Source organism: Nicotiana sylvestris, chromosome 9 (assembly GCF_000393655.2).
Source record: "Nicotiana sylvestris chromosome 9, ASM39365v2, whole genome shotgun sequence".
In the NCBI taxonomy this organism is placed as follows: Eukaryota; Viridiplantae; Streptophyta; class Magnoliopsida; order Solanales; family Solanaceae; genus Nicotiana; species Nicotiana sylvestris.
This window is the reverse complement of record NC_091065.1, coordinates 6,300,028-6,308,954: the sequence shown is the minus strand read 5'-3', so window position 1 is coordinate 6,308,954 and position 8,927 is coordinate 6,300,028. Positions and strand designations below refer to the sequence as shown.

The 8,927-nt window shown below is 33.7% G+C and overlaps 1 protein-coding gene across 1 annotated transcript; it reads left to right on the top strand.

Annotated features, from left to right (window-relative positions):
• The first annotated feature begins 3,836 nt into the window (after positions 1-3,836).
• On the top strand, positions 3,837-5,839 carry LOC104250104 (F-box protein At1g30200-like). Its single transcript, XM_009806657.2, has 2 exons — positions 3,837-4,751; positions 5,512-5,839. Exons 1-2 carry the CDS (start codon positions 3,925-3,927, stop codon positions 5,771-5,773), a joined length of 1,089 nt encoding a protein of 362 aa, XP_009804959.1. The 5' UTR covers positions 3,837-3,924; the 3' UTR covers positions 5,774-5,839.
• Positions 5,840-8,927: the final 3,088 nt, after the last annotated feature.

Here is an 8,927-nt window from a genome sequence, read left to right as displayed (position 1 = left end):
CGCCTCTAGGAAGATGACATCTTGGGCCTAATGAAGTGAGCTCATCACTTGTAGCCCAATAAAATGGGCTAGCCCAGTCAATATTTATTAGACTTAAATAATAATCAAATTATATTAGCCCATAATTTACTTTGGACTAGTATATTTAAATATAATCCAAATAGTTTATTGAATTTGAATCCAATAAATTTTACATGCCTATAATGCTCTTTCTTTTTCTCCTCCCAATCTCTCTCAAAACTCTCAATTTTGAAATCCCTAGTCATAAACAACCTTGGATTCACAATAAAGCACCCATTTAACATCAAATCTGAAACTCCACAAATTGAATGCAAACTTTAGATTAGAACAACTAGATTTTCTCCTTTTAATTATTCTTCCTGAAAGGTCTATTTTAGTTTTTATTAAAAAAGGAGATAAAGCAAACAAAATAGTCAATGCTCCAGCTTGACTGTGTCGGGAATTTGAAGAATGGAGGTCTGGCCTCTTTGATATATTATTGCGTAATGGAAGTTTTATTGAAGAAGAGAAAGAAGAAAGAAAAAGAAAAATCGAAAGCAAAATAAAAATGCAAAAATAAAAAATAATCAGATATGGGGTTCTCACGCGCTATAATTACGGGCAAAATTTTAAAGGTGCCACATTAGCTCAAAAGGTGGTACTCATTACAATTTAAATAAAGACAAGAGGGTCATAGAACCCTGCAAAGTATAAGGTTACATTTGGTAAAGTCGGACAACCTCATGAGGTGATTATGTATTATCCCTAGAAAATATTTTCTTGAGAAATAAGTAATTTTTTATTTAATTTTTGTATTTGATTAGGTAGCAAAACTAATTTTTGAAAATATATAATTTAGGCACATTATGGGACAAAAAGGGCAAGGGCGGAGGAGGGTGGTAGGTCGAAGTTTACGGGCGGTAGCAAGTGTAGGGGGTGGTACTGGGAGGTGGGGTCGTGGGGGGAGGGGATAGCGAGTGGAGGTGGGTGTGGGGTGGGTATGTATCCACTAATTTATACATGACTTCTGCTTCGGGGAAGTCGAGTTGACTCCACAAAGCAAACAAATTTTGCCTCGGGGTGTGGGGTGGGGGTTAGGGTGGTGGGGGTGGACGGTGAGGGTGGGGCATACGATGCGAAAAGTTGAAAAAGAATTTTGAAAAATATTTTCCCTCATTTTGATAAGGAAGTTATTTTCCTCCAATTATAGAAAAATGAGTTCATAAAAAAAATATTTACCGAAATATTTATGTCAATCAATATATATATATATATATATATAAATGAGTTCTTTTGAAAATTAAAATTGTTATCTTTGTAAATTTTTGCTGTATAATAAAATTTTCTTTTTGAAAAAGAGCAATTTGTAACTTATTGACTTGTCAAACATTCAAGAAAAACAGAGTTCCCCTTTTTCCTTTATAAGTTTTTTTTTCCTGCCTTTGACATTTCCTTTGACCCCACTTTTGGCAAATGAAACAGAGAACTACCTATCCCCTCGTTTTAGTTAAAGGTTCTAAAAATGTTGGAACTTCGCAAATTATAACATTGTTAACACCAAAAATTTATATTGAGTTAGATAGCTTGTGGACCTATAAAGAGGCCTGTTGACTACAAGGATCACACCATCTTGATTGCAAAAATATCCTACAAGGATCAAAAGTCGTTGATCTTTCATTTTGATTTGACCCCTAATGAATAACGTGGTTACAAACTTACAATATCTAAAGGTGTGACCTAATAATCAATTAAGCAAGTTATCAAATCCATGAAGGTCTTTTTAACCAGCGCGCACAAACGATTTATGTTCAGTAATCAAAAAAAGTATATAAAATTTAACTTACACAAATGTCCCAAATAAATCTCAACTTATCAACTTCAAACTATTAGTCATAGACATACCAAAACTAGCTAAGCACATATAAAAATTAAAAAACCAAATAAATAAAGTTCTTTCTCTTAAAGAATCTCATACAAAAATATCCTTCCATATTTTTAAGTCTGATTAGCAACATTAGATGCAAGACGAAAAAGAAATTTCATGGTGAGGTAGCAAATAAGGTGATGAAATACAAAAAAAAAATACAATATTCTAAAAATCTAAGCAAAAAAGGAACTTTTTTCAATGGGTATCGTTGAAATTCATTGAAAACATATAGATAAGTCAATAAACAAAATTTGAGGAAAATTGGGGGTGATTCAGAATAGTTTTGTATCAAAATTCGCAACTAAATCGAATTCAAATATTCTTCTGTGACACATATACGCATGTATCTCACACATAGATATACATGGATATACATGTGATACACAATTAATACAAATATAATACATATATGATACACAAATGATATGCAGTGTTATATACATCATTTTTTTTCATGTTCAATTTTTATTTCGAATTTTCAATTCATACCACCTCAAAACTTCACCAAATCATCCCAAAATTGAGATTCAAGCATCTTAAGATGTACCCAATCTATTCTAATAACACCCACTCAAAAAAAGCAAAAATTTAATATTTTTTTACTACAAATAACTAATTAATTAATATTAATAATATTTTATAAATTAATTAATTTTTATAATAAAATACTTATAAATGGACATAATAGATAGTTTCCGTTTTCATTTTCCCTCTCTTGATTTTGGAAAAACTCAATAAAAAATACAAGTCGACCAACTATTATCCCAATCTTGGATAACGATAAGTTTGCCACGCACTTCTGAATTGAAATACTACCTGTCAACAAAACAAATCTATTGTCTGCTACACTCGTCGCTCGGTCTTCAGCCGCCTTTTGCCAAAGTCAAAAAATAGCCACGCCCCCAAAAAACGTGTACAATGTACTTCTCTAAAACATCTTCCCTCCAAGCCAAGTTATACATTTAGCTAGCGTTCGGACATAAATTGAGTTGAAACTTGAAAAAATAATTTTTGAAATAGTTTTGAAAAATAATTTTTGGAAGTTGAAATTATGTTTGGATATGTATTTTATTTAAAAAAAATTAAAGTTTTGTGAGTAGGAACTTGATTTTTACCCAAAATTTACCATAAACTAGATTTTGGAAACTTAAAAAATATTTTCAAAAATTTTTCAAAAACAGATCACTAATCTATGGACAAACAATATTTTCAATTTTTTTTTGAAAAAACTTGCCAAAATGTACGGGCAGACGGGGGCTTAACAGCTCAATCAAAAATAATTATATTTATTACTTAAATATCAAAAAAAATATATAGTATTACTTTTTCTATTTTAATTTATGTAATTTTTTTTAATCCATTAAAAAAAATATTTTTATAATTAAAATAAATTTAATTTAAACTTTTAATTTTATCTTTAATAAGTAGATTTCAGAGTCACACAATTACTATAAGGGTCAACTGGTTGAAAGCAGTATCCCATGATTAATTATCCTAAAATTAGTTATTTCATTTTTCTATGGGAATTAACGAATACTATAATCCCGAAATAACTAATTTCGAGATCGCAATTTTTTACCAATCAAACATAAAATAAAATCTTTTTAAATTTATTCCTAAAATTAATTATTCCTTATACCTCATACAAAACGAACCTTAATATGTTTGGTACTACAAGTTTCATAAGAATTATATCTACGTAAATAGAGTATAGTTTATTTAGAATCATATGTATCAAAAATCTTCATTTCTTTCTTGAATTTCATACTCATTAACTAAGTTCACATGAATTTAAGAGTATATTTTATTAGATAAATCAGTGCGATAAAGTGTTTGAATTCGATGGACCGTGACATCAAAGGCTACTTGATCATTTATAAATATCTTCACGCGTATTTAATATCTTCTCGAAAACCCTTCAACAAAACCTCCACAGATAAATAACGAAAAAAAAAAAAACACAACAAGAACAAGAAAAAGCGAAAAAGAAGAAGAATATGTCAACTATTTTTGTTGTAGAAGAAAATGAAGATTTGTTTGATAGTTTACCTGATGCCATTGTGTTAACAATCTTCGACAAAGTTCAAGATTGTAAATCCCTTTGCATTTTCTCATCTCTTTGTAAACGTTTTCACTCTCTTATTACCAAAACACAAAATATTTCCCTCACAATTCCACCTCAAAATCACCACAAATCAAATTCCAATACAAATCAACTTTTTCGGTTTTTTAACAGAGTTTTTCTGAAACCATTTCAGTTTTTACTTCGCCAAATTACAAAATGGAACCCTATTTGTATCCAGAAAAATGATGGCTATAATTGTAATTGTACTTTTTCTTATACTTCTCCAGCTGAAATTCTGAGAAATTTCAGCGAAATCAAGCAATTAGAAATTCGACTTGCCGCCGGCGAAAATATTGGTTTGAATAATTCCGGCGATTCGTTGCTGAAATGGAAAGCAGAGTTCGGAAGTCAATTGAAACATTGTTTGATCGTCGGAGGAACGTCGATTTCTCGGATTCACGAAAATCAAGGTGGAGAAGAAACCGAAACTGAAACCGAAAATTTTGGTATTATACAACGAGGCGATTCAGTAGAATCGCTACGAATGACAAACGATGAGTTGAAATTGCGAATTGTGTGGATAATTTCGTGTTTAATAGCAGCATCAACGCGGCATTGTTTATTAGAAGAAACGATTAAGGAGAAGAAAATGCTGGAAAAAGTAGTGATTACGGACGATATTGGTCAAGGAATTTGTTCTATGAACTGCGAACAAGTAGAAGAAATGAGGAGAAATACGAGGGTATTTTCGTCCAACAGGTATTTTAGCCTTATGAAACATTTATATGCTAGTAAAAATAGGGAGAACTTCTAATATATAAATTTGTTTTCCGCTCTCTGTTTTTCACTATTAGTAGTAGTAACAGCGAAGGAAGCTTTGGAGCAATAATTAAGTAATCTTTGTGTGATTTATAGATAAGAGTTCGAGCCATGGATACAATCACTAATGGTTGTCTATGTGACACCCTTGGGATGCCGTTGTTCCTCGGACTATGCATGAATACAGATGCCTTGTGCCCGGGCTCCCTATTAGTAGTAGTAATAGTATATGAGTAGTTTGGTGCATTAAACTCCCGTTCAGTGCATTAAGCTCCCTCTTATACGGAGTCTGGAAATGCGCGGATTCTCCAAAATGTTATCGCATTCGTGTCGGATCCTCCAAAAATACACTACTTTTGAAGGATCCGACACGCACCCGGCAACATCTTTGGAGAGTCCGAACAACATAAGAGTCAGACCATATAATGCACACAGTCTTATCTTACATTCTTACCAGAGATTGTTTCTGCGATTTAAACCTGTGAACTCTCTATTACACAACATCAACTTTTACCTTAGCCGTTGCATCAAGGTTCCCTCCCATTAGCAGTAGTAGTAGAAGATTTATATATTTACTTTTATCTTTGTTTAATTTAATATTGATGGAGATGAATTTAAATGAAAAAATATGGTTAGTGAGATATCATATAATTGATTTCGATTTGTTCGGGACTAAAACATTGTTGTTATTGTTGTTTAGGTCGAAGGTGCCGGCATTGAAGGTGAAAATGTGGTACGTGCCGGAGCTAGAGTTGCCGGCGAAAGGTTGCGTGATGAAGGGGGCGACTTTGGTGGTGGTGAAGCCGGTAGAAGAGTGGAGCAAGGCGGATGATGGCAGAGATTTGGTGGCCGGAGGGTTTGGTTTCGCTAGAGAAGGGAAAGAGGAGAAGGTGTTTGATGAGGTTGCGAAAGAGTTGGTGAAGCTGAAGAGAAGTTACAGTCTTGAAATGAATTCCTTTTGAGTTTTCCTATTGAGGTTGGTTTTGGACAATTTTGTTTTGGGGGTGGGGTGGGGTGTATGGGGTGGGGTGAGTAAATACTAACTACTACAATTTTGTTGTAAATGGACTTGTATAATTCTTTTAATGCTTTCCTAAGTTATTTGGTCCATATATTTATGTTTATTATAGGAAATTTACTTGTTAAAATTCTTCGCTTGTAATATTTTATTTTTTTTAGTTTTCCACCCGGTGTCCAGTACCTTCATTGAAGCTCGATTATATTTGGATTCGCGCCACGTAGGGTTTCATTCGGGGAAAGCGTTCTTTATCAATGATTTTTCCATATCCAGGGTTCGAACTCGAGACCTCTGATTAAGAGAAAAGCAGTTTTATCCACTGCACCACATCTTTTGGTGGTCTTCGCTTGTAAATTAAGAAATTGAAATGACGATCACAGTAGGAGATGTTGAAATTCAAATATAAACACAGAGCCAACGTAGCGGAAATTATACAAGGAACGTACCTTCAACCATAGTTGTTCAAGTGTTGTAGAATTGCCTTGTAAAACTTTGACAAAAAACCTAGGGAGTCTTCTAGCCTGTGTCTATCGTAGAATGCCAGATTGATGGAGTCACAAGCGTATTTATAGGTAGGCTAGGGACTCTTAGGCAAATACTTTAGCCCTAGGGACTTCTCCATAAATTATAATTACCCTAGGGACTTCTAATATATGATAATTTCTTTCCATTAAAGAAACTATCATATATGCATAACTACAAAATATTATCTTATATATTATTTCCTTTGGAAGACAAGATAAATAATTTATTACCTTATATGTGAGCCACACTAAAAGTCTCTAGAAGAGACGGTTATTTCTAACATTCTCCCACTTGGCCCACATACTAAAATCAGATAATCGTTTATGAGAGATAAACATATAATATGGCCATAAACTTTATCATTCAACTAAAAGTTATGCAACAACCACTTTAACTAGAATATATTATTACACGAATCATGACGGTCATGCTCTTAAACAAACACTTCCTTCCATGTATTACAATGCACAATACATTCTAACAAAGTGTCAACAACTTTATGAATGAACTTAATATAAGTCATTCAGAGTCCAACTTTATTAATCCAATGATCACAAAATAATACATGAAAAACAAAAAATGTGCACTGTCATGTATATCAAAATAAACATAATGTCTAGACAAATTGTTAGAGAGCAAAACAAGACTAAATTGAGCAACTAATCCTCATATGGGTTACATGATCCTTGAAAATATTAGCCGACAGACCTTTAGTCAATGGATCAGCAATCATCAAAGTAGTACTAAAATGCTCAAAATTCACATCTTGCTTCTTCACATAGTCTCTAACCATCAAGTACTTTATGTCGATGTGCTTGTTTCGGCTACCACTTCTATTATTCTTAGAAAAGAAAACTGCAGCTGAATTGTCACAAAAAATTCTCAATAGCCTTGAAATGGAATCGACAATCCTAAGGCCGGAGATAAAAAATTTCAACCATAATGTCTGTGATGTAGCTTCATAGCATGCTATAAATTCAGCTTCCATTGTGGATGTTGTAACAATGGTCTGCTTGACACTTCTCCAAGAAACAACACCTCCAGCAAGAAGGAAAATGTGTCCTGAAGTAGATTTACCAGTGTCTTTGCATCCACCCAGATCAGAGTCTGAATATCCAATCACCTCCAATGAGTCAGAGCATTTGTATGCGAGCTTAAGATCTTTGGTTCCTTGCAAATATCTCAAGACCCTTTTACGAGCTTTCCAATGGTCAAGACCAGAGTTACTTTGATATCTACCAAGCATTCCTACCGCAAAAGCAATATTAGGTCTAGTACAAACCTGTGCATACATAAGACTCCCAACAAGGGAAGCATATGGAATGTCTTTCATTTGCTCCTTTTCTAATGTATTTCGTGGACATTGATTCAATGAGAATTTGTCACCTTTAATTATGGGTGCTGCTATAGGTGAACAGTTCTTCATCCTGAATCTTTCCAGAATTCTTTCAATGTAGGCCTTTTGAGACAGTCCAAGTAATCTTTGGGATCTGTCTCTGTGAATCTCTATGCCAATGACATACGATACTTCACCCATATCCTTCGTCTCAAAATTCTGGATAAGGAACTGTTTAGTCTCGTGCAACAATCCCAAATCACTACTTGCAAGCAAAATATCATCCACATATAGGACTAAAAAAAATATATTTTCTCCTACTTATCTTAAGGTATATACACTGATCAATGATGTTCTCCGTAAATCCAAATGAAGAAACAACATTATGAAATTTAATATACCATTGGCGGGAAGCTTGTTTTAGCCCATAAATGGATTTATTCAACTTGCAAACAAGGTGACTTTTGTCCTTATCACAAAATCCTTTAGGCTGACACATGTATACCTCCTCTTCAAGATCTCCATTCAGGAAAGTTGTTTTCACATCCATTTGATATAACTCTAAATCAAAATGAGCTACTAATGCCATGATTATTCTCAATGAATCCTTCTTTGATACTGGAGAGAAGGTTTCATGGTAATCAATGCCTTCCCTTTGTAAAATACTTGGCTACAAGTCTGGCTTTATATCGTTCGATATTACCAGATGAGTCTCTTTTAGTTTTAAAGACCCACTTGGAACCTATGGTAGAGGGTCCCTTTGGTAATTCGACGTGATCCCAGACTTTATTTTTAGCCATAGATTCTAACTCTTCTTTCATGGCATCATACCAAAGTGTGGAGTTTTCCGCACTCACGGCTTGTGAAAACGAGCATGGATCATTTTCTAGTTCAATATCATAATCAGACTCTTGGAGATATACAACATAGTCGCTAGAATTGCTGATTTTCGAATTCTTGAGGATTTTCTCACTCCCACTGATTTAGACACTTCTTCAGTGGGTTCAGGTAAAGTGGGTTGATTTTCATGTGGCTCTTCAAGTGGTGGTGGATCTTGAACTTGTTGTTGTTTATATAATTCATGAGAATTTTTCGGAGCAACATTCAAGTTCCCAATATATAAAGGTACCACAGGTGGTTCCCTTATTTTTTCCAATTCCACCTTTTGAGTAAAACCACTCTCAGTCTCTTTATGCTCCTCAAGAAATTTAGCGTTTCTAGCTTCAACAATTTTAGG